Genomic DNA, 26,285 nt, shown 5'->3' with positions numbered 1-26,285 from the left:
TTTGGGAACTTCTGCTGATTTGTCTGTCCTTTCTGAGTTCTAGATAGAATCAGGCCTGGTAAATCTGTCGGCCTGAAACCTGAGCCCCACTTGAAACTAAAATCAGTTCTTAAGTGCATTTGTTTTGTTAAGATGATAGGGTGATGATGCCACATTGATGTCTTGATCAAGATACCTTTGGAGAATCAGAGCCGTAAGGTCAAGTCACCCAGTTTTTAGTCACTCCATTTTACCAGAAGTTAAAGACCAGAGATAGTTGTTGGATCAGAGGTTCTCTCAGCTTCATAGACTGAAGATTGAAAACCAGGTTCCCATGGTTTTAGCTCTCAAAAAATATATTTGCCTTTTTAGTACTTACAGCTGTGAAGCTAAAAAAGCAAATTTGAATAATTTCTTTAAATTAGTGTATTTAAGACATTGGCTTTTTAAAAAATGATCTCATATTTCCTATTCTGTTTATATCTTCATATTTTACAACAGGTAGATTGTCTTAGGGTTCCTTAATTGTACTTCCAAACCTCTAGTGAGTAGCAGGCACTAATTGAATCATTGGGGGAAGAACTTTGAATGCATTTTATATGGTAATTATATACATATACAGTATACAGAAGTGGGAGTTGTTTATGTAGTTAGCTTTGTTTGTGTGTTTTGAGAGAAGATTACCTCAGGGGTGCCTGGCTGGTGCCATCGGTACAGCGTGCAACTCTTGATGCCCCATGATGGATGTAGAGGTTACTAAAATAAAAATAAAATCTTTAGAAAGAAGATGATTACCTCAGAATGAATAAGTGGCAGACCTTTCATTTATGTGAAGTAAATTATATTTCTTAAGACTGCCATGTGTCTTCTTGTTTGAATGTAATTCTTTGAAGTATTGTGTAAGGTAGTAGTCCAAGAGATATAAAAACACTTTCACTAAACGAGTTGACATGAATGTGCATAGCATTCTTTTTTTTTTTTTTAAGCTTACTTATTTTGAGAGAGACAGAGACAGCAAGAGTAGAGGGAGGGGAAGAGAGAGAGAATCCCAAGGAGGCTCCAGGGCAGCGCACAGCCTAGTGAAGGGCTCAAACCCATGAAGTCGTGAGATCATGACCTGAGCTGAGACCAAGAGTTGGATGCTTAACTGAGTGAGCCATCCCACCGCCCCTGCATGGCATTATTTGTGGTAGCCAAAAACAAAAAACAAAAAACAAAAACCCAACACAGAAACCACCCAACTGCATCTTCTGGTGACCAGATAAACAAGTTATAGTATGTTCAGACAATGGAATACTCAGCAATAAAGAGAAATGAGGTACTGATACATGCAATAACATAAATGAATCTCCAAAATATGCTCAGTGGAAGAAATCAGATAGGAAGAGTTATACTGTATAACTGCACGTATGTGAAGTTATAGAACACCAAAACCAGTCAAGGAAGTAGTAAGATCATTGATTGCCGGGGGCCAGGCTGGATCGATGGCCCGACTGCCCAAGAGCATAGGGAACTTTAAGAAGCAGGGAGGACGAAGCGTTCTGTGTCCTGCTTGTTGTGGTGGTTACACAGGTATATGTGTTCATCAAAACTTAAAGTGGCTGCATTTCATAATGTGTAAATTACTTCCCAGGAAAGTTTATTTAAGAAAAAAAAAGTTTATTTACAAGGTTAAAAGAAAAATGACAACTTAGAAAACTGATGTGAAGAGAAAAGAGCTCAAGATTACAAATGTTGAAATAGAGAACTGGGACCAGAAGCGATGAATTTGATCAAGGCAGGCCCAATTGCCGTGATAAACTCTGAGCTTTTTGCACCTGATTGGACAGACTAGGTAATCTGAATTCAAAATAAAAGAAGACTTTTTTATTTAGTATAAAAGTTGAAATTACAGTGTAATCTCTTTTTTAAAATTACCTGTTCTATCCAAAGAGAAATACTATTAAAATTGTCTGAGAGAAAGCAAGCACAACTGAATCTAATTGGTTGTTGATGAGCTATAGATCAAATTTTGGGAAGTTATGCAGTAGAAATAAACGTGTCCTGAGGCTCTGTTTCTGGCATTAAAGAAAAGTTCTGCGCATGCTTTACACGGATGGTTTTTGATATAGTCATTATGCAGGTGCATTCAGGTGTTAAATGATAACAACTACCCATATAAGCTTTAATTTGTCTGCTCACTGATGATATCAATTTGTTCTTGTTTCTCCTGTAGTACAGATAATCACTAGTTATGTCCTCTGGAGATTGCATAGCAGAGATTAATAGTTGGTAGGATAGGTGAAATCACTCAATTTATACTGGAAGTCAGTGGGAAAATGAGGTTCAGTGGGTAGAATTTTACTTTATACAACATGTGTATGCTGCATATATTGATTATATGTTAGAAGTTTGGAATAGCAGTGGAGTGTTGGATCAATAAAGACCTCAGAGATTATATTCTCGTTTAGGCTCTGAAAAGTATATTACCATTCCACTATTACCCTTTTTACTTCTGTATTATCTATAGTGGGATTGTGAGAAGTTTAGTGGAAGAGATAGTTTTAAAAAATGCTAGTAACCATACTGTAACCTTGGCTTCTTTCTTTCTTTCCTTCTTTTCTTTTTCTTTCTCTTTCTTTTTTCTTTCTTTCTTTCTTTCTTTCTTTCTTTCTTTCTTTCTTTCGAGAGGGCACAAGTGACTATGAGGCGGAGAGAGAGAGAGAGAGAGAGAGAGAGAGAGAGAGAGAGAGAATCTCACAAGGGGCAGAGAGAGAGAGAGAGAGAGAAGCTGGGCTCACCCGAACCAGGGCTCACGTTTTACCCGAAGCGGGTCTGGAGCTCTCCTGATTGGGGCTTGACCTCACCCGATATGGGACTTGAACTCAAAAACAGTGAGATCATGACCTGAGCCAAAGTCAGACGCTTAAAGACTGAGCCACCCAGGCGCCCTGTAACCTTGGTTTTCAAGAGTAGAGTGTATTTCTTAGAAAATTGGGCAAAATTGGTGGTGATAACTTAATGTGGCACAGTAATTCCTCACTTTGCCACATTCCCTTTGGTCCAAACACAAATCACTGATGAATATGTCTACAAGACATCGCTGGGGGCATCTGAGTGATTCAGTCAGTTAAGCAATCTCAACTCAGGTCATGATCTTGCAGTTCCTGGGATCGAGCCCCACATCAGGCTCTGTGTTGACAGTATGGAGCCTGCTTGGGATTCTCTCTCTCCTCTCTCTGCCCCTCCTTTGCTGACTTGATCTCTCTCTCCCGAAATAAGTAAATTGACACTAAAAAAAAAAAAAAATTAAAGACATCAACATCACTCATCATCAGAGAAATGCAAATCAAAACCACAATGAGATATCACCTTACACCTGTCAGAATGGCTAAAATAAAAAACACAAGAAATAACAAGTGTTGGCAAGGATGTGGGGGAAGAAAGAACCCTCCTACACTGTTGGTGGGAATGTAAATTGGTATAGCCACCGTTGAAAGCAGTATGGAGGTTTCTTAAAAAGTTAAAAATCAAAATATCATATAATCCAATAATTCCACTATTGGGTACTTACCCAAAGAAAACAAAAACACTAATTTGAAAAGATATTTTTGCACCCTTGTTTATTACAACATTATTTACAATAGCCAAGGGGTGTCTGGATGGCTCAGTCTGTTGGGCATCTGACTTCAGCTCAGGTCATGGTCTCACAGTCCGTGAGTTCAAGCCCCACATCGGGCTCATTGCTGACAGCTCAGAGCTTGGAGCCTGCTTCGAATTCTCTGTCTCCCTGTTTCTCTGCCCCTCCCTGACTCACGTTCTGTCTGTCTCTCTCTCTCTCCCTCTCTCTCAAAAATGAATAAACATTAAAAAAAAAAACAATTACAATAGCCAAGATATGGAAACAACCCAAGTGTGTCCATCAATAAACAAGTGCATAAGGAAGATGTAATGTGTACACACACACACACACACACATATACACACACAGGAATATCACACAGCCATAAAAAAGGATGAGATCATGCCATTTGAAAAAAACATAGATGGACCTAGAGAGTATTCTACTAAGTGAAATAAGTCAGACTGAGAAAGACAAATACCATATGATTTCACGAATAAATGGAATCTAAAACAATCAAAACCAAATGAATGAACAAGCAGAAAGCAGAATCAGACCCATCAAGAGGGAACAAACTGATGGTTGCCAGAGAGGAGGGGGTAGGGAGTTCGGTAAAATGAGTGAAGGACAATGGGAGATATAAGCTTCCAGTTATGGAATAAATAAGTCATGGGAATAAAAGGCACAGCATAAAGAATATAGTCATTGACAATGTAGTAGCAGTGTATGGTGATAGATGGCAACTACACTTAGGATGAATATAGCATGATGTATAAACTTGTCAGATCACTATGTTGTACACCTGAAACTTATGTAACATAGTGTGTCACCTATACTCAAATACAAAAAAAAAAAAAAAGAATGAAAATAAAAATAAATAAATAAATAAAAGACCTAGTGGAACTAAAACAGAATGGAATAAGTGATGAAAAGCAGTATTTAAACAAAATTCCCAAATTAAAGACAGACAAGTGGGATAAATAATAAACCTACATCTAGATACTTCTTAAGGAAACTGTAATGTCAAAAACAAAAAAATTTGCAGGCTACCAGACAAAATAGATTGCTTACAAAGGAACAGCAAATATACCTCTGAAACAGTAGAGGCCAGAAGATAATGGAGGTTATAGCATCTTTCAAAAGCTGAGGAGAAATAACTAAGAAAGTTATATGTAGTTAAAACTAACATTCAAGGGGAGCCTGGGTGGCTCAGTTGGTTGAGCGTCCGACTTCAGCTCAGGTCACAATCTCACGGTTCGTGAGTTCAAGCCCCGCGTCGGGCTCTGGGCTGATGGCTCAGAGCCTGGAGCCTGCTTCCGATCCTGTGTCTCCCTCTCTCTCTGCCCCTCCCCCATTCATGCTCTGTCTCTCTCTGTCTCAAAAATAAATAAACATTAAAAAAAAAAACTAACATTCAAGAGGGAAGTCAAAATAAAGACATTTACACATATAAAAAGACTAAGAAAGTTTATGTCTCAGAGACCCATGCTTAAAGATCTATTAAAGGACCCAGAAGGAAGACATAATATATATGAAATAATGGTGAACACAGAAATGGGTAAAATATGTCAGTAAATTAATGAGCCATTGCCTGTAAAAAATAAAATGACAATGTGTTAAAAAGAAAAGTCAAAAAAGGAGAACTGTTGGGGCACCTGAGTGGCATAGTCAGTTGAGCAACCGACTCTTGATTTCAGCTCAGGTCATAATGTTACGAGTTCGTGAGATCAAGCCCTGCTTCAGCCTCAGCGCTGGCAGCATGGAGCCTGCTTGGGATTTTCTCTTCCTCTCTCTCTGCCCCTCCCATGCTTGTGCTCTCTTGCTCTGTCTCTGTCTCAAAAATAAATAAATAAACATTTTTTAAAAAAAGGAAAACTTTTTTTGTTTTTTATTTTTTTATTTTTATTTATTTATTTATTTTTTTAATATATGAAATTTATTGTCAAATTGGTTTCCATACAACACCCAGTGCTCATCCCAAAAGGTGCCCTCCTCAATACCCATCACCCACCCTCCCCTCCCTCCCACCCCCCATCAACCCTCAGTTTGTTCTCAGTTTTTAACAGTCTCTTATGCTTTGGCTCTCTCCCACTCTAACCTCTTTTTTTTTTTCTCCTTCCCCTCCCCCATGGGTTTCTGTTAAGTTTCTCAGGATCCACATAAGAGTGAAACCATATGGTATCTGTCTTTCTCTGCATGGCTTATTTCACTTAGCATCACACTCTCTAGTTCCATCCACGTTGCTACAAAAGACCATATTTCATTTTTTCTCATTGCCACGTAGTATTCCATTGTGTATATGAACCACAATTTCTTTATCCATTCATCAGTTGATGGACATTTAGGCTCTTTCCATAATTTGGCTATTGTTGAGAGTGCTGCTGTAAACATTGGGGTACAAGTGTCCCTATGCATCAGTACTCCTGTATCCCTTGGATAAATTCCTAGCAGTGCTATTGCTGGGTCATAGGGTAGGTCTATTTTTAATTTTCTGAGGAACCTCCACACTGTTTTCCAGAGTGGCTGCACCCATTTGCATTCCCACCAACAGTGCAAGAGGGTTCCCGTTTCTCCACATCCTCTCCAGCATCTATAGTCTCCTGATTTGTTCATTTTGGCCACTCTGACTGGCGTGAGGTGATATCTGAGTGTGGTTTTGATTTGTATTTCTCTGATAAGGAGCGACGTTGAACATCTTTTCATGTGCCTGTTGGCCATCCGGATGTCTTCTTTAGAGAAGTGTCTATTTATGTTTTCTGCCCATTTCTTCACTGGGTTATTTGTTTTTTGGGTGTGGAGTTTGGTGAGCTCTTTATAGATTTTGGATACTAGCCCTTTGTCCGATATGTCATTTGCAAATATCTTTTCCCATTCCGTTGGTTGCCTTTTAGTTTTGTTGGTTGTTTCCTTTGCTGTGCAGAAGCTTTTTATCTTCATAAGGTCCCAGTAATTCACTTTTGCTTTTAATTCCCTTGCCTTTGGGGATGTGTTGAGTAAGAGATTGCTACGGCTGAGGTCAGAGAGGTCTTTTCCTGCTTTCTCCTCTAAGGTTTTGATGGTTTCCTGTCTCACATTCAGGTCCTTTATCCATTTTGAGTTTATTTTTGTGAATTGTGAAGTTTATTGTCAAATTGGTTTCCATACAACACCCCAGTGCTCATCCCAAAAGATGCCCTCTTCAATACCCATCACCCACCTTCCCCTCCCTCCCACCCCCCATCAACCCTCAGAAAGGAAAACTCTTGATGATAAGTTGAGGAGGAGTTGATTTGTCAGTGTTCAAGGAGTAAAGTATATTTAAGTTCTGTGTGTAAGAAACGGGTAGAGATTCTGCATACAATCTGTTTTTATTAGCAAATCTTATAGTGGCATATATATGTTAAAAGTAAACGGTAACTATTACAAACAGTATCTACTGCTAGTTAGAAATAGTATTTAAAACTTCCAGATAGGGGCATCTGGCTGGCTCAGTTGGTAGAGTATGGGACTCTCGATCTTGGGGTTGTAAGTTTGAGCCCCACATTGGGTGTAGAGATTACTTTAAAAAATATTTTTTAAAAACTTCCAAATAAACAGAACAAAAGGGAATTTATAAACATTTATCAATTAAAGGAAATTAGGAAAGGTGGGTCAAAGAAAAGGTATGGTAAGCTGAAAACATGTGAAGATAATCACAATAACAGCATTATAATAGCACTTACTGTGTATGTGCTAGATACTGTTCTAAGTGAGTACTTTACATTTATTTATTCATTGTATGCTGACATCTCTGTTAGGTACTGTTAGTACCCATATTTTATAAATGAGGAAGTTAAGGTACAAAGAAATTGACCAAGGTATTACAACTGATAACAGACAGAGCCAGGATTTGAGCCCAGGCAGCCTGGCTCTAGAATTCAAAAAATGTCCAAATATATAATTAACCACAGGAAATAATAGCAGATTAAGCTAATTCATATAAAGATTAAAATGCGATAGAAAAAAAAAAAACAAAACATACCTATATAATGCTTGGTAAAAGGCATACCTAAAGCAAAATCATACAGAAAGGTTGAAAAAATTATAGAGATAGAAAAAAGATATTCCCCGATACTATTAACCAAAGGAAACTGGTGCTAAATTAAAAGGCCCACAACACAATTTTACAGAGATATGGTACACCAAGAAGTGTTAGAGGACTTTAATAATGTGGTCTTTAAGTATATAAATCAAAGCCGATGAAATTCTAATGAATATTGACATGTCCACAATTATGGTGGGAGATTCCGAAATACTTTTATTTTAAAAACTGCTGACTCGGGGCGCCTGGGTGGCGCAGTCGGTTGAGCGTCCGACTTCAGCCGGGTCACGATCTCGCGGTCCGGGAGTTCGAGCCCCGCGTTGGGCTCTGGGCTGATGGCTCAGAGCCTGGAGCCTCTTTCCGATTCTGTGTCTCCCTCTCTCTCTGCCCCTCCCCCGTTCATGCTCTGTCTCTCTCTGTCCCAAAAATAAATAAACGTTTAAAAAAAAAAACAAACAAACAAAAAAACAAAAACAAAACAAAAAAAACCTGCTGACTCAAGCAAAAAAGGAATTAATAAAACTATTGAAAATATGAGCAAAATCAAGCTTGATTTATCATATATATGTATATATATATGTAAATATATATGTATGTATATATATATATATATACACATATATATATATATATATATGTAAAAGTCTTTACCCAACAAATGGTGGATATACTTTCTTCTCGGCTATAAATGGGACATTTACAAAAGTTGGTCATGTACTATATCATAAAGACAATCTTAATAAATTTCACATCATTAATAGAAATCTTCCTCTGTGTGTGTGTGTGTGTGTGTGTGTGTGAGAGAGAGAGGGAGAGAGAGAGAGAGAGAGAGAAATTCTGTTAACAGGTTAAAGGGAGAAAATATACATGTTTATTTCAATAGGTGGCATTGTTTGACCACAATGGAATTAAATTATAAATAAACAATTAAAGACCTCTTTAAGATATATGGAAACTTTAAAATGCCTTCATTAATAACTAATGAGTTTAAAATGGAGGGTTGATGGGGGTTGGGGGAGAGGGGAAAATGGGTGATGGGCAGTGAGGAGGGCACCTGTTGGGATGAACACTGGGTCTTGTGTGGAAAAAAAATAAAAAATAAAAGCCAAAAAAATAATAATAATAGTGGTAATTATAAAATTTTTAGGACTCAAAGATAATGTACTATACATATCAAAACTTGTAGGATGCAGTTAAAAGGATAGTGGTAAACCTGTAGCCTTAAAAACATTTAAATATTAAAAAATAGATTAAAAAAGCAAATTAAGGGGCACCTGGGTGGCTCAGTCGGTTAAGGGTCCAACTTCAGCTCAGGTCATGATTTCAGGGCTCGTGGGTTCAAGCCCTGTGTCAAGCTCTGTGCTGACAACTTACAGCCTGGTTCTGTGTCTCCCTCTCTCTCTGCTGCTCCCCTGCTCACATTCTGTCTCTCTTTCTCTCAGATGTAAACAAACATTAAAAAAATTATTAAAAAAAACAAATTAAACATTTAATTGAAGAAAGTAAAAGAATAATGCTGTCAGCCTAAGCAAAGTGAAGGAAGAAAGCCAAGAGAAAAAAATAATAATAATGAAATAGAAAACAGTGTCAAAGATCAACCAATCCAAATGCTCGTTCTTAAAAAAAAATAAAAACTAGCAAATTAAACTAGACATCTAACAAGATTGATCAAGAAAAAAAGAAAAAGGGCGCTTGGATGGCTCAGTCTGTTAAGCATCTGACTTTGGCTCAGGTTGTGATCTCACAGTTCATGGGTTCAAGTCCCATTGTCGGGCTCTGTGCTGACAGCTCAGAGCCTCGAGCTGGCTTCAGATTCTTTGTCTCTCTGTGTCTCTCCCCTGCTCACGCTTTGTCTCTCTCTCTCAAAAATAAACATTTAAAAAATTTTTTAAAAAGAGTAAAATTAAATATTGACTACTCTAACCCAAGAGCTTTAGAGTTTATGCTCTTAACTATGTTACACTGACTTCCAAAGGGAAATGTTAGGGACGTTAAGTCATTAAATTTGATAATAAGGTGTAATACGAAAATAATAAAATTTTCTGGGCAAAAATAAATGTCAAAACTCAAGAAGATCTAGGAAACTTATACTCATGAAAGAAATTGAATTAATAATCAGAAATTCTTCTTTCCAGGGTGCCCGGGTGGCTCAGTAGGCTAGGCGTCCAGCTTTGTCTCAGGTCATGATCTCACGGTTCATGGGTTTGAGCCCCGCATCAGGCTCTGTGCTGACAGCTCAGAGCCTGGAGCCTGCTTCAGATTCTGTGTCTTCTTCTCTCTCTACCCCTCCCCTGCTCACGTTCTGTCTCTCTTCTCTCTCAAAAATAAATAAACATTTAAAAAAAGAAAAAGAAAAATTCTCCTTTCCCCCTCTTGTCCCAAATGAAAGGCCAAGAAAGTTTACAGGAAAGTTTTACCATGCCTTCACAAAGTAGATTATTCCCTATATTATATCTCCTATTTCAGAAAATTTAAAAAGGAAAAATATGAAAAATATGCTTTAAGCAACTCATTGTCTGAGATTGATAGCAAAATTAGACTTGGACAATGCCAACAAAAATTTTAAAGGGAAATTACAATATTGTCGAACAGATGAAAATATCTTAAATGAAATACAACAAATCAAATTTTATAGTATCTATATATTTGTGTAATTCTCAACATTAAAGGATTAAAAGATTAAAGGAGAAAAACCTTTGATGATTGTTTCAATAGATAACATTAAAAACTTTTGATAAATTTCATAATTAACCAGAAGGGAGGGGAAAGATCTTTTAGCAAGTTTGAAATAAAAGGGATCTGGAATTTCCTTAACCAGATAAAGGGAATATACCAAAAACCTAGAGTGAGCAATCATATTTGATGTTAAACTTTTTAGAAGCTTTTCTATTAAAATCAGAAACAAACAAAAACTATGTGCTATCCTTGCTTCCATTAAGCCAAATGCTAGAGGGCTTAGGCATTGTAATAACACAAGAAAAAGAAATTAAGAATTAAAGAAGAGACCAAACTGATAATGAGAATAAACCATTTGTGGTGTTTTACAGGAAATTCTTGTTTAAGACCATGGCTCTGCTGTTTTAACTTCAGAGTCTAATGCAAATTATGTTTAAAAAGGTCAGATTCAGTTACAATTGATGGTGTCTCTGTCTCACTTAGCCTAGCTACCTAGGAATAATAACAGCAATGTTTTTCACTTAGCAATAATGTCTATAGGTTGTACAATTAAACTGGTGAGATTACTTCATCCCACCACCAGTAAGTGGTTTTACAGATTGTAAGGATGTCTGTGAGGAGAAAAAAATGGAAACGGTCTACTCCAACTAACTCTCTCTCTCTGTCTTTTTTTTTTTTTTAACTCCCAACTAACTCTTAATTCTAATTACTATTTTATGCAAAGATAAAATGAATGTGGTATGAAATAGAAATGTGAATGGAAGGATTTTTGTTTATGTGAAAAGATCCCTTGAACTTACTAGGTTCGAATTGAAATCTGTTCCCATTTTAGATCCTGTCTCAGAGCTTTCAAGTACAAACTGCTTAGCCAAACAGAATCTTAGCTTTCAAAGCTAAGGTAAGGTCGCAGACCCATGGTGTGGTCCAGTCGTAGTGTTTACTGGTAACCTGGACAGAGCACATGGCATGTGCTGTTCTCTGTCACCCACCCCCCCCTTCCTCTCCGCAATCCCATTTCACAATCTGTTTTCACATTTTATGGTTTGTTTACCTTTCCTCTTCTCCTAGGAAGCTGGAATTTTCTTTTTGCTGATCGAATTGAAAATTATTTAAGTGAAGAGAAAACCACAAAGATTTAGGGGTATTTCCATTCAGGAACAAAAATGAACGTTTCGGTTAAATTGTCTTTGAATTACTTTTAACATTGCATATGTAGTTTTAATGTTTTGGTTTTGTTCATTCGAACATTTCATTGTTTAAAATATTGCTGTTGTAAAATTTGTGGTATTCTCATCCCAGACCTGTGATTTTTCTTATGTTCACTTCTTTGATAGACTGTAGAGGCTAATATTTACGAGAGGAATTTCCTGGACTAGGTTACAAAATAGACCGTAATTTCTGCCTCATTTCAACTTCAGTGTGTCAACTTGATAGGAGAGGACAGGTGGACATTCTGGTGACCAGAATCTGATAGGGGAGGGTGGAGGCCAGTGATGGATGGCTGTGTCTGATGACAAAATAAGCATTTCCATGAATATGAGTGTGCAGAATAAAATTGGGACCAGCAGATGGTAGAGCTATGCTGTATCTTATTTCTTCCTCAGCTCTGAGATTTTCTGTGGCCGTTTTTTCACAGAAGCCAGCTGGGATTGTCTATTAACTGCCAGCACCCATTGGTTTGGGTAGAAGGAACTTGTTGCTTTCTTTAGAATTTGTTCAGCCTCTCCTTTTCATGTGTGGCTTTACGTTCATCTGGTGGTAAAACATGATATTTAACCGCAGAATACGTGAGAACTGACCTTTCCTTGGAGAACATCCCAGCTAGATCCCATTTCTACAAAATGATTATGCTTTGACATCTGGCTTTTTTCCTGTTCCTTTTTTCTTTAATCCTCTGATATTTTAAATTTCTGTGATCTCTGCGATTGCCACTTCATATCTCATTACTGAAAGTTCTTTTCATGTTGTGAAGAGAAGAAACATTCCTCAGAAAACGTCAACACAGAATATAGGCTGTAATATAAACTTAAACCTAATGAACCTGCTCATTTTAGCTTTCCTTTGTAATATATTGAATTTAATTTACTGATCCAGAGTTCATTTAAGAAACGTGTTTTGGTTTGATTTCTCAGACTTACCTGCTAGTTAAAATAGTTCTGCTATAGACAGAGTAAGATTCATTATAACTAACATTGCCTGGGCTGGTGTCGAGATGTTCTTTAGCATTTGAGATGAAAGAAAGGCAGAAACTACAGATAGGTTTAAGGGACAGAAGCCTGGGAATGCATCTTGGAGTCATGCTTGCTGTATATCCTCGGGAAATCCAGGCTCTAAGAGAAAAGAAGATTCACCTCACACATGTGTTGCTTATTTTAGTGTTGTGTAGTCGGCTTCTTTCAGTAGTAGTTTGAATTGGATGGGGATTTAATGATGTGTGAACTATTAAAAATAAGAAAGTAAGTTTGTGGCTGAGAACAGAGATTTAAAAAAAAAGGAGGGGGGCAAGTGGTAAAATAAAAGCAGGGCAGGAAGAATGGGTCTGTATAGCTGTCGTTAAGAGAGATATTGTTGAAGTGCAGACAGCCAAGCATTAGACCTCGATTCCTGGATTCCTGCGTTTGAGGAGGGGGCTGGTGCGTGAACCTTTACTCAGAAAGCTGTCTTAAGTGTGGCTTGATTCAGGTTGTCTGGCTGACTAGAAAGTTTTGTTTCCATTCTCACTTCTGTACACGCCTCCCCTCCATGTATGAAGAATTGCAAGTATTGGGGTGCCTGGTGGCTCAGTCGGTTAAGTGTCCAACTCTTGATTTCAGCTCAGGTCATGATCATACAGTTTGTGGGATCAAGCCCCTTCTCGGGCTCTGCTCTGACAGCACAGAGCCTACCTGGGATTCTCTCTCTCCCTCTCTCTGCCCCTCCCCACTGATATACACTCTTTCTCTCAAATAAATAAATAAACTTTAAGAAAAAATGAAGAAGTGCAAGTATTAGAAATGTAAAAAAAAAAAAGGAATAGTTAACTAGAATTTAAATAAAACTTGGAGGAAACAAAGAATATCTATATATTCATGGATTTATTTACCTGAGATGTTTAAGGAATGGCCACAGCTAAATCCAAGTCCTTCCCTGGGGTTTTCTGAGCTCTATCATTTTTCCTCCACTTTTTGGCAGCTTTTTGCTTTGACTTCATTCTCAGACAGACTCTCTCTGCTAAGAGATAAAAAAGATGCTCAGCTTCCATCTCACCAGCTTAGAAACCTCAGCAAAAAAGAATGCCTCTTTCCTCCAGTAGTCCCAACGGAAATCCCAGAGCTGACTTTTATTTGCCTAATTTGTGTATATTCCCATCCCTGATCCAGTCACTATAATGTACTGGTTACGCCTGGGTCTTTGTATCTCAGGGGCCTGGGGGTTGGGTTAGCCCCTCCTAAACCATAGAGAATAAGGAGAGGGAAATGGAGGTGCTGTCACATTAGAAGAGGAATGGGAGGGGCACCTGGGTGGCTCAGTCGGTTAAGCATCTGACTCAATACCAGCTCAGGTCATGATTTCACGAGTCGATTCGTGAGTTCCAGCCCCTCGTCTGACTCTGTGCTGACAGTATAAAGCCTGCTTGGGTTCTCTCTCTCTCTGCCCTTCCCCTGCCCACGCACAGGTGCTCTCTCTCCCTCTCTCTCTCTCTAAATAAATAAACTTAAAAAAAAATAGAAGAGGAAGGGGATGCTGGACAGTCAGAAACAACAAAATACCCACCATGTCTGTCCCCAAAGCTATTGAGTGGGAGAGGCCTTTCCTTCAGCCCAAAGTTCACTAGCAACTGGGTTCCTGAGATAAACTTTTACTCTTGAGCCTAACCCCTCTCTACATTGCCTCTGTTTTGCTGCAGGTACCTATTTCCCAAGTTTACACTGTGCTGGACTGAGTTTGTAGACATGAAGATTCATGTGCCCTGTGAAACCATTGACTACATTGAAGCCAACTATGGTAAGACCTGGAAGATTCCCGTGAAGACATGGGACTGGAAGCGCTCTCCCCCCAATGTACGGCCCAATGGAGTCTGGCCTATTTCTGAGTGGGATGAGGTTATCCAGTTATACTGAGACAGTAACTTGAAATGGTAGAATTCCTCGTCTGAAACAAAGGTGGATAACTGTTTAAGAAGATACATCTCTATGTGTCAAACGTAAGTAGGAGCCAAAGATGTATGTCAAGTTTGAAGACGCAGAGAGTCTTAACCTCTGAGCCATCTGATTTAATCCTCTCATTTTACATTTGTTAAGGAGCCCCCATGTGCCAGGTGCAGTGCTAGGTTACAGTGGAGGAGCAGAAGTGAGTGAGGCACGTGCCTGTCTCTCTTTCCCTTCCCTTTGGTAAGCACCTCAATTTTCCTTGGAGGGAAACACCCTCACTCTTTGAAGAGTTCATACAGAATATGATGTTCTTTAAAGATTTTAGATAATGCCTGGACTGGAACACAGGTTTATCGGGCAAAGCTAAGGAGGGATATACTCGTAGAAAAGAATAGCCCGTTGCTGTTATCAGCAGTGAAGCTTGTATGTTAGTGCTGCTTTTAAGGTTGTAGAGTCTGAGTTAATATTTAAGTGATCACACTTTAGATGGCCTCAAGAAAAGATGCTAGCAGATTCATTTTACAAGCAACCTGATATGGAGTTCATCTAGAGCACAGGGCATCATTCTATAAGAAAACAAGAGCTTCTTTTTAACTTTGTCAAAGATATGCAAATTTCCATACATTTTCTATTTTTATGTTTGAAATGAAAAGAAAGCTTATGCTTGTGTGAAGCTTAAATTTCCAGCCATTGTGAGAATATTTTCACTGACCTCTATAGCACTTGTTAACAAATCATTCAAGTGAGATCATGCTACCAGACAGGATTTTGAAAGGGTTGTCATTTCATGAAACTTACTTTCCTTATTTCTTTCCCAACCATCTGTTAGGTGGAAATATGAGCTATTCGTGGACTTTAATATTTTCTGAACTTATAATCCTTGTACTCCCAATTTTAATGTTAACACTAAAATATTAATAGAAATACCTCTAATTTTTCTAATTGTACTCTTCATTGTACTCATTGATCAGTTACAGTTCCATATCTTTCATTCATGGCCTATAAACAAATTTAAATGATATGTAAACCTACCTGTTCCCTTTCCTCTTCCAGTACTCTCTCGCATCTCCAAAAGGAAGATAAATGGCAAACCTGAGAAATGCTTTCTCCCCTGCCCCACCCCCACATCATAGTGTCTGTAAAGTCTGTGTCCATTCTAATTTTATCTCAGTGTTCTATCTGTTGCTTATTGATGGGACAAGAGCGCAGACTTCCCTGCTTTATCAAGTACCACCCATTCTGAGACCCTTCAGGTTCCTTTTGCGCCCTCAGGATATGTTTCAGAGTGGGCTAGGATGACTCAGTCTCCCTCATCTCTTCATGGGTCACTTTAATTACATATTCCAAGTGAGAGGTAAAGGTATACATAGTCACAATAAGCACTGCTCGCTTTTTCTTTGTCCAGGAAGGAGGCTGAGTCTTACATTTTGTCTAGGCTGCTTAGGACAACTTTCTGGGCAAGATCACAGATTTTCCTCTAAAGCCAGAGAATAATAGGAGTGTCAGAAATGGAAACCAGAGGTCTGAGGGAATGGGCTTGACTGAGTTTTCCTAAAACAAAGTTGGGAATAGTGACCAGCAACCACCCCACTCTGTACTTTCAAAACATCAAAACCTTTTTTAAATAAATGGTAACCACTGACCTTCCTCTCTTGGGATGAGATTTCCATGCATCATCATTGGATCTTTTCATAACTAACATCATTAGGTTTTCAGGGACACGTATAGATTACCAGTAAACTTGTCCCCAGATGACAGGCCATTGTAATCAACTTTCCCTTTGCTGGAAAACCAGTCCATAGAAATCATACCCAAATTCTAAATAGCTGAACCTAATTTAATTTTTCATGGTTGAAAAAATATCAGATAATAATAATAACGTTCCTGGCCAGAATCCACCCTGCTTAGTGAGGACCATTTGCTTGTGCTTAGCATCTAGAAGTGCATACAAAAGTGCATACTCATTTCTGCCCATTTCAAATTGGGGCTTCCACTGTTTGCCAAGGGCTCTTACCCGCTCCTATTTAGGTTATTTTTCTTTTATCTGTCCCTGGAGTCCAAGGTCTTAAAGTATCCAAAATCTAAGATGTCTTGGCCTCATTGACAGAGGTTCTATATCCTTCCCTCCATAGATCACTGGCAGCTAACGTACCTTTCTTGGCTACCTTCTGGTTTCACAGGCTTCAGCTCTTGGGTCCTACCCTAGTTTGAGGGAATGAGAGCTTTTCCCCATACTCTGAACGCCAGGCTTGCTTCTGATACAGATTCAGCCATACTTCATCCTGTGTTTCTTGACAGTTCTTAACTGTGCTGAGTGTCCAGAGACCTTGGTTTGGGTGAATCTACCATCACACCTCATCAAATCACTTTTTTTCCTTCACCTTAGTATTCCAACAATAGTTCTCCTAATATGACCACTTTGAGGTTCACTTTGGCTTACCAGGAGAAAACCTCTTATAGTAACTTGGAGGTTAGGCACCCATGGATGTCTCCAGAGAGATCCTGAGAGGCAAGATTGATAACCTCCCACTTGACAACAGGTGGCCACTCTTCCTTCTCAAGGCAGGGAGTACTTGGCCTTCTCCCCTCTGCTGCAGCTACTGACACCTGGCCCCTGGAATAAAACTGCAGTTCTCAAAGTCAGGCATCCCTAAGAAGCTGGGCAGTGGGATGGCCGGTTTCTTTGATTCCCTGGCTACAAACCCTGAAATATGACCACTAGCTGGCAGAATGTCTACCATCCTCCCCAAACAAGTTAACTCTTGAGGGAAAATCATCTTGCTCTTGAGTCTTAAAGACTAGAGGGTCACATTCATTTTCTCCTTATTTTATAGCTAAATCAGTAAGCTATAGGAGTGATTTGATAAACAACAGAGGCTAAAACTCAGGAGTGCCATGACTTTGGGCCCTGTCCCTGTTTCAGTGCATCATGGCACAGCATCTTAACTCTGATTGAGATATTTGGCAGAGAAGTCATCCCGTGCCTAGGGACTCGGTTTCAGGGTGTTTCTGCCATTCCTCACTTAGTATCTTTCTGCCCAGATTGAGAACCCGAAGTGACAAAGAGATCAAGAAGGAGTGTTTCTTTCTTGTCCAAAATACTTACACTGTTTTCATACCTTTATCTGCAAAATGCCATATCTCCAAAAGGTAAAATAGTTCATGTTTGGAGACATCAGCCTTTGGTCCTGATATTCTTAACATCCAGGAGTACCTGATTCTCTTAAGTTCAAGATGCATCCCATTGCTGCTTCACCCCATCCACCTCCCCAGGAAACAACACCAATCTGCTAAGCACCCACTTCCCAAGAGTCCTTCCTCCTTCCCTTATTGATACCCTCTTATGGATACAAGTAGTTGAGAATAATTCGACTGTGCTCATTCCTCTCCTTCTTTGTGACCCCAAACCATTGTATCCAGTCTTACCATGGCTGCAAAGCTTCTGATGGCACATGGGACAGCAGGGTGTTACATAGAAAAGCGGGGGTTTGTAGATTGGGGACCAGAGCTGCATCTGAGAAGCACACTTGGAACGAATTTCCACACTCCAGCCTAACACCTCACCCAGTATCACAAGCCTAAGAAAGTCTCCCCCAAATTTCACCTCCTGGAAAATGAACGATTCTTTCATCCTCAGTATTATAAATCGCCATGGGAAATGTTCCCTCAAAATCTAGTCAGAGAAAGTGCCACATTCCCAACTCCTGATACTTAATTATCATGGGAAAACTCTACTTCCTGACCAGACAAAAGGATATCTTTGAAAAAAATGTCCCAGCAGGGGTTTCTCTTTCCTCCTCTTCTTCCTCTGTCATTAAGACCTGGGCTAGGACACCTCTAACATTTCACTTAGGGGAGTCAGCATGTTGGTTTATAAAGACCACAAACTTCTGAATTAGGTCCAAGTTTGAATCCTAGCTTCATCGTGTGGGATTTCTGGCAGAGAACCTCTCAGCCTCATTTTCCACAAAGTGAATTGGGGAGATGAGGTGTATTTCTTAGGATTTTCACTTAGGATAAAATGAAATAAAGTGCTTAGCACTGGGCCTAGTATTACTCAGGAGATGTTCCATTTCCTACTTCCAAGTCTCTTTTCTAATTATTTTTCAAATGGGATTGAAGTAACTATGGTTCAGAACATGAACCTTACTCAGGAGGTTGGGTGACTGAATTTGCTTAGGAAAAAAAAATGTTTCATTGTATCAAGGCATTAAAGGACAAATTATATGGTTCATGAATTCAGAGACATTACCGAGTTGTCTCCTCTAAATAGAACTTGTATTTTCATTTTATTGGTCAAACATTTTTCTCCTAAAGACTCCTTATATGATCCCTTCTGTTATCTAGTTCCTTCGTCCCAAGCAATTTACTCTCTCTACCTCTGTACGTTTGGTACGTGCTCTCCCCCGGGCTTCTTCTTTAATATTCTAGTATATTCTAGAGATAAATTCTCATCTCCTCGTTAGTAAATCTCTACCCAGCCAAAATCAGATGTAAGTCATGATTTACAGAGGGAAAGAATTTGGAATACTTAGTTTCATATAACTATCAGTGCTGATGAATGTCTCTATCGGTGTTTTAATAAAGGAGAGATGAAAAATACTCATTTCCACCTTTTTCCATCACATTTGTATTTCTGTCCCAGGCAAGAATCAACAGGGTATGTGATGCTTTTGTAAGCTTCTCTGCACAGGCTAAAATCTAATGATAGTTTATAAGTCATACAGGCCAGTTCAATAGTGATACCTCTTCACAGGACCAGTACTAAAGTAGGCAAGTCTACATTTTCCTAATGACAAATCTCTGCTTCTGTATTTACAGAACTTCTAGGTTAGGATACCCCCCCTTGGCCTCCCCCAACCCAACCCAATGTAGAGATTATGTGGAAACCCATTAGCCAACCAAGCTGTTGTATACTTACAAGCAGCTCTCACAGTGGGTTTGAAAGGGAGCATGAGGAGAATTAGAAGTACTGTATTTTGTTACATAAAACAATGTACTGTCTCCTGCACCATTAAGAAGAATTACAAGATTTTGTCGTCTTTTGATGACTCATTGAGAGCATGGGGAATAGTTCATGTGTTTGTTAAATGAAAATCGTATGTAGCTATTTGTGTGTCCGTTCCACTTTATAACCAGAAAAACATGATTGTGAATTTTTTAAACAAAGTGATATTTTAAACATGGGTAAATTTCAGTGTATGCTTACCAGTTTACTATTTGGTTTTATCTTCAGGTACAGGTAGTTTGTGGTACTACTGAAAATACCTTTAATATTATTATTTTGATCAGAATTTGTAATATATAATCGGTATGGGATGATGAATAAAGTCTTTTTAATCACATGAGATATTTGTGTTTATTCTTGAAGTTTGCAGTAGATATTGTTACAGCCACTAACATTCATAAGCAACCTGGCAAAATAGTCCATCTTGCCACCGGTATAGTATTTCTAAAATTAAGGTAAAATGAAGTCATTTGGGTGGACCCTAATCGAATATGACCAAGTCCCATAAGAAGAGATTGGAATACAGACAGGCACAGTGGGAACACTATGTGAAGATTAGAGAGAAGGTGGCCATCTACAAGCCAAGGAGAGAGGCCCGCAGAAGAAACCAACCCTACCAACACCTTGATCTTGGACTTCTAGCCTACGGAACTGTGAGAAAATCAATGTCTGTTTTAAGCCACCCAGTCTTCATTAGGCAGCCCTTGATTAATGCAGTAATCAAGACAGTGTGGTATTGGTAAAGAGATAGACACATAGATCACCTGAAGAGAATAAAGAACCCAGAAATTGATACACAAATGTGCTCACCAGGATTGTTGATCAAAGAGCAAAAGCAATTCAGGGGAGGCAAGGATAGCCGTCTCAACAACAATAACAAAAATAACCTCAACTTGAAATTCATACTTTATACAAAAATGAACTCAGGTATAATGTACTAAAATGTAAAACTATGAAACTTTCAGGAAAAAAAAATAAAATCTTAATGATCTAGGACTAGGCAGAGCTCTTTCTTAAGACTTGATACCAAAAGCACAATTCATAAAAGGAAAAATTGATAAGTTGGACTTCATCAAGATTAAAATTTGCAGCTCTGCAAAAGCCTACCAGAAAAGGATGGAAAGTCAAGCTGCAGACTAGGAGAAAACATTTGCAAACAACATGTCTGACAAAAGACTAGCATCTAGGATATATAAAGAACCTGAACCCTCAACAGCTTAGAAAAATCCAATTAGAAAATGGGCAAAAGACATGAATAGACATTTCCCTGGAAAAGACCTACAGGTGACACGCACGCTAAAAAGATGTTCAACATCATTAACCAAGCAGTCAAAAGCAGTAGCCAAAGCAATCCTGAGAAAGAAGAACAAAGCTGGAGGCATTACACTTGCTGGTTTTACAGTAAATTATAGTGCTATATTAATCAATACAGTACTAGCATAAAAACAGACACATAGACCAATGGAACAGAATTGAAAGCCTAGAAATAAACCCCTGCATAAACAGTCAACTAATATTTGACAAAGGAGCCAAGAATACTGAACAGAGGAAATATAGTCTCTTTAATGGGCTGGATGGAGTGCCTGGGTGACTCAGTCAGTTAAGCGTCCGACTTCCGCTCAGGTCATGATCTCCCAGTCCGTGAGTTTGAGCCCTGTGTGGAGCTCTGTGCTGATAGCTCAGAGCCTGAAGCCTGCTTCAGATTCTGTGTCTGCCTCTCTCTGCCCCTTCCCCGCTCACACTCTGTCTCCCTCTCTCAAAAATAAACATTAAAAAAATTAAAAAATAAAAATAAATAAGTGGGGCTGGGAAAATTTGGATGTTCACATGCAAAAGAATGAAACTAGACTTCTATCTTACACCACTCACAAAAATTAACTCAAAATGTATTTGCATAAATGTGAGGCTTGAAACCATAAAACACCTAGAAGAAAGTGGGAAAAAAACTTCCTTGACATTGCTCTTGTCAATGATTTTTTGGATATGTCACGAGAAGCACCAAATGCAACAAAAGTGAAAGTAAACAAGTGGGACTACCTCAAGGTTAGAAGCCTCCACAAAGGAAAGGAAACAACAATGAAAAATAACCTATAGAGTGGGAATAAATATTTGCAAACAATATATCTGATAAGAGGTTAATAGGCAAAATATGTAAGGAACTCCTACAACTCAATAGCAAAAAGTAGCATAATCCAGTTAAAAGTAGGCAAGGAAACCGAATAGACATTTTTCCAAAAGAGATACTCAAGTGGCCAAAAGGTACATGAAAAGGTGGTCAACATCACTAATCATCAGGAAAATGCAAATCAAAACCTCACATCTGTTAGAATGGCTGTTACCAAAAAGAAAAGAGCCAAAAAGTGCTGATGAGAATGTGCAGAAAAGGGAACACATACACACTGCTGGTGGGAATGTAAATTGGTGCAGCTACTAAGAAAATGGGATGAAGCTTCCTCAGAATATTAGAAATAGAGCTACCATACGATCCAGCAGTTCCACTTCTGGATGTTTATCTGAAGGAAATGAAATCATTATGGCAAAAAGATTTCTGCATCCTCTGTACATTGTAGCTTTACTTACAATGGCCAAGATATGGAAACAACCTAAGTATCCATCAAGGTATGAATGGATAAGAGGATGTGGTATATGTAGAGAGACAATGGAATATTATTCAGCCACCAGAAAGAAGGAAATCCTGCCATTTGTGGCAACATAAGTGAACCTTGAAGGCATTATGTTAAGCGAAGTATCAGAGAAAGACAACTACTGTATGATCTTGTTTGTATGTGGAATCTAGAAAAACAAAACTCATAAACAGAGAAGAGATTGGTGGTTGCCAGAGAAAGAGGGTAGGGACAGGGATAATTGGGTGAAGGTGGACAAAAGGTACAAACTCCTAGTTATGAGATAAGTTCTTGGGATATAATGTACAGCATAATGAGTCCAGTTAACAATACTATATTGTATATTTGAAAGTTGCTAAGAGAACCGATGTTAAAAGTTCTCATCATGAGAAAACAAAACCTTGAGCCATGTGAGGTGATGGATGTTAACTAAACTTGTCATCATTTCACAATACATATCATCTATCATATATTATGTTGTACACCTTAAACTCAAACAGTGTTATAGGTCAATTACATCTCAATAAACCTGGGACAGATGTTGCCATTTCTGTTTGTCATAATTTCTTCCATGAACACCTCATGAGCTATTACTGAAGCAAATATTAACAAACGAGTCCTTGCTCTGCTGATAATTAGAAACCATCATCTGTGCTGTCACTGGTACGAGAAGTGACTTCGGTCAGAGCTTGCAGGTATTTCAGCCTGTGCCCCAGCTCTGCTTCATCACACTTTGTGTCTGGGGCTCTTATCTTTTTCTTTCTACACAAAAATGCAAAGTCTGCTGAATTTCAGCGTTTTCCTCTTCCGAAATGTATACTTTTCCAGAAATCTTGTGGAAATGCCCATCTTTACTAAAAGTTACTACTGCTTCTATTTCTAACCTAAATTTACACCTTTGCTGTTTAAGAAAGTTTCCCTATGACTGTTCTTCTCCCCTCCATGTAACGTACCCAACCTTCATATAAACTGCTGACCCAAGGTGCTAAGTGTACCAGCATTTTCTGAAGGGAGTAAAAGTTATCATTGTTAATAGAGGAGTAAAGACAGAGAGCTATAATACTGATTATTAATATAACTTTTTAAAAAGATGTTCAGCATCATTAACCATGCAAATTACAACCACAATGAGGTATCCACTGCACACCTGTTAGAATGGCTAAAATTTTAAATCATGGTAACACCAAATCCTATAGTTGTCTCTAATATGGTTTTCTTTTTGGATGTGTACTGTACCTCATTGTTTGTACTATGATTTTCCTAGAGAATGTCCTTCCACGTTTTACAAAAATTAATAATATATAAATAACATTCTTTGTTAAAGATTTAAAGGAATAATCTTGTCACAGTTTTTAGAAGACAGATTTTTAGATTTTTTGCTTTTTCTCCTTCCTTTCCTCCAATTCTTCTTTGATTTGCTCTGTAAATTTAGTAATCCTCTTTAAAACTTATTTTCTCACTTATTACTCATTTGTGTCCTTTATAGTTGACCATTCCCAAATTTGATTTAGCAGCAAGAGCCCTTTAGCAGCTGGTATCATTATTCTTAGGCTTCTGTAAGTTTAATTAATTTCATATTTATCACCAGTTTTTTTTTCCTCATCTAAAACTCCTAGATTCAATCTTTCCCTCTAGTTTCAATAATTTGGAGAAAATTTTCTAGTGAATGAATATTGCAGGAAGGGTAATTGGGTGACTAATTTTCTGAACCTATATTACCACCATAGTCTGTCAGCTCTCTTAGAAGAATGATAGTTGGAGGGTGTACGAGTTTGTTTTGGAGCTTAAACTGTGCAAACCTCTAATCCAACCACATCCTGTTTAACAGAAAAACCAAAGGGTGACTTCACAGACCAAGGGAAAGCCTTTGCTTTTAGGAAGCTGTCCTCGCCTCGTGTCATGCCGGTTATCATTCACCATGAGCTGTCTTTCCTCCATATCCTGTTGGAAGACGAGAACATGTGTAGCAGTACTGTCCAAATAGAGTATCCGGTGATGCTGGGAATGATCTCTGTCTGCACTGTCCAGTGCAGTAGCCACGAGCCACATGTGAGTATTGAGCACTTGAAATGTGGCAAATATAACCAAGAAACGGAATGTTTAATTTTAATTAAATTAAATAGCATCATGTAGCCAGTAGCTAGCAATATTGGATAATGCACATTGAGAGCGTTTGATGAGACCAACAAGGGCTTAGGAGTTGTACAAATTGAGACTCAAATCCAGGAGCACCACTTTCTAGTTTTGTGATCTTGGGCTAGTTATTTAACTTCTGAGTTCCAATTTTTTTCCAACTAATGGGGCTGAAGTTAATACCTAACCTCTAAGGGTTATTATAAGAAATACAGGCGGGCACCTGGGTGGTTCAGACTTCGGTACAGTTCTGCTGTCAGCACAAAGCCCACTTCAGATCCTCTGTCCCCCCCTCTCTCTGCCCTCTCCCCTACTTGGCGCTCTCTCTCTGTCTCTTTCAAAATAAATAAATAAGTAAATGTAAAAAAAAAAAAAGAAATATAGGAAATCTACAGCTTCTGGTAGATGTTCAATAATGATAGATATTGGTAATATTATTATCTTGCTTTTATTTCTACTTTTGCAATAAATCCTATGAACATATTTTCCTAATAAACCCAAGGAATAATTTTTCTGTGAGATTAGATATTTAAGAGTTCTCCTGGTAGAGGGCCCTCTCCTGAGATCTGGTGATAACAAATGACCCTGATCTCAAAGGCACAGGTACATGCTTTGTCTTCTAGGGAGACAGGACATGGGATTAAAACAATACTTAACAGAATTGAGTCTGAAAGACCAAGCTTAGAAAAAGGGACCAAAGGTCCCAGACTTTGTGGAAGGCAGCCTGAGCATCCAAAGCTAGATAAAGCTCTAGGAAGGAGGGCAGGGGAGGGACAGTGAGGTGCAGCTGGATCTTAAGACTTAATGAACAGAAAATTTGCATGAAGAAAGGAAAGAAAGCATTTCTGAAGAAAGGAAGTCAATAAAATCACAGAATGGGCTTTATAGGACACTACATAACACTGCCTGGCTGTAGTCTATGGCCATACTACCCTGAAAGCTCCCAGTCTCATCTGGTCTCAGAAGACCACCTGGCTATGTATGGATAAATAGTTTAAAGAAATACAACTAGAAAAGTGGGCAAGGAGCAGACTGGGGTGGGAGGGGGCCCTGAATATCCTGCTGTGAAGTTTGGATAAGAGAAAGTGTAGAAACGATATTTGAATAAGAACATGATGTCTTTAATAAACACTCCTGGCTAAATTACTACTCACAGGTACTGTGCTGAGAACTGAGGTTCATTTTTGTCTCAACAAATATTCATGAAGCACCTCCAAGGCCAGGTGGGGATTGGGGAGAATTTAGGTTCACTGAGACTGATCCCAGAAACCCTGGGATCCCTACAGTTGCAGGGACAGAGGACAGAGGCTTACCCAGGTGGACATAAGATGCCAAGTGTCTCAGGTAAGGTCACTACTAGAATTCCCAGCCATTGCCAGACACAGACACAGGGCATCCAGGGACAGGAAGTGTTTGAGGCTGAGGGGCACTTGGTATTGGTCTGGGAAATGGGGCTGCAGGCCACAGAGAAGAAGTATTATGGGACCAATGTAGGGTCTTATCCAGAGGGTTCAGGGAATTAGAGAGCCAAGACAAAAGTGTAGATAAATTGGGGCAGGAGAGTTGGTAGTGAGGTCCTGGGTTCTGGAGAAGATTTGAAAGCAATTTCTGGAAAGGGGTAAAGGAGTGAGGACACACTGGTCAGTGTTAGACCTGAGGCAGCACAATCCAGCAATGTGTGAGAAGTGGGGAAGAGGCTGGAGCCATTTCTACACCTGTTGCTTCAGCTGGAAACCAGGACCGGTTGCACTCTCCATGTGGAGACAAGTCTTAGCTATGGGAACTGGGGAAAGCAGAAGTCAGGAAAGGAGATGTGCCCAGGAGAGATGTTAAATTCTAGGTCTTAACTTGGTCCTCATTTCCCTGTTGTCTGTCTGCCTCTGGAGACTCTGGTCTCCAAAGTGGAAAGAGGAACTGTTCTAGTTGTATGACTGGGCAACTTGTGCTAACAACTGACTTTACTCTCCTTAGTTCAGGCAACCTGCAAGGAAGCCAGATCTCCACCAGCTAGGGAAGATAGACGTGCTCTTGGGTAGTGCAGAAGTATGTTTGTGCCAAGAAATCAAGGTTTCCT

The 26,285-nt window shown here is 38.9% G+C and overlaps 1 protein-coding gene and 1 long non-coding RNA gene across 5 annotated transcripts in view; one reads left to right on the top strand and one right to left on the bottom strand.

Moving 5' to 3' along the window:
- The window catches only part of LOC125150722 (uncharacterized), a 41,242-nt gene extending 25,675 nt beyond the window's left edge, over positions 1 to 15,567 (bottom strand). For both annotated transcript variants that reach the window (XR_007146452.1, XR_007146453.1), the window contains exons 1-2: positions 15,479 to 15,567; positions 13,399 to 13,526 (exon numbers count right to left, since the gene is read on the bottom strand). This is a non-coding gene — a long non-coding RNA (uncharacterized LOC125150722). The remainder of the gene's footprint in view (positions 1 to 13,398; positions 13,527 to 15,478) is intronic.
- Positions 1 to 26,285, top strand: part of FKTN (fukutin) — an 85,974-nt gene that overhangs the window by 57,736 nt on the left and 1,953 nt on the right. Inside the window, exons 10-11 of one of the 3 annotated variants that reach the window (XR_007146451.1) lie at positions 14,203 to 14,499; positions 23,907 to 24,041. Coding sequence is in view for 1 of the 3 variants with exons in the window: in XM_047830991.1 (XP_047686947.1) it covers positions 14,203 to 14,300; positions 23,907 to 24,127 (319 nt within the window). In the remaining 2 variants the exon portion in view is untranslated. Of the gene's footprint in view, positions 1 to 14,202; positions 14,687 to 23,906; positions 24,128 to 26,285 lie in introns of those variants that run through there. The other 2 variants (XR_007146450.1, XM_047830991.1) reach the window with 2 other exon arrangements.

Source organism: Prionailurus viverrinus, chromosome D4, assembly GCF_022837055.1.
Source record: "Prionailurus viverrinus isolate Anna chromosome D4, UM_Priviv_1.0, whole genome shotgun sequence".
Classification (NCBI taxonomy): Eukaryota; Metazoa; Chordata; class Mammalia; order Carnivora; family Felidae; genus Prionailurus; species Prionailurus viverrinus.
This window is presented reverse-complemented; position numbering and strand designations above follow the sequence as displayed.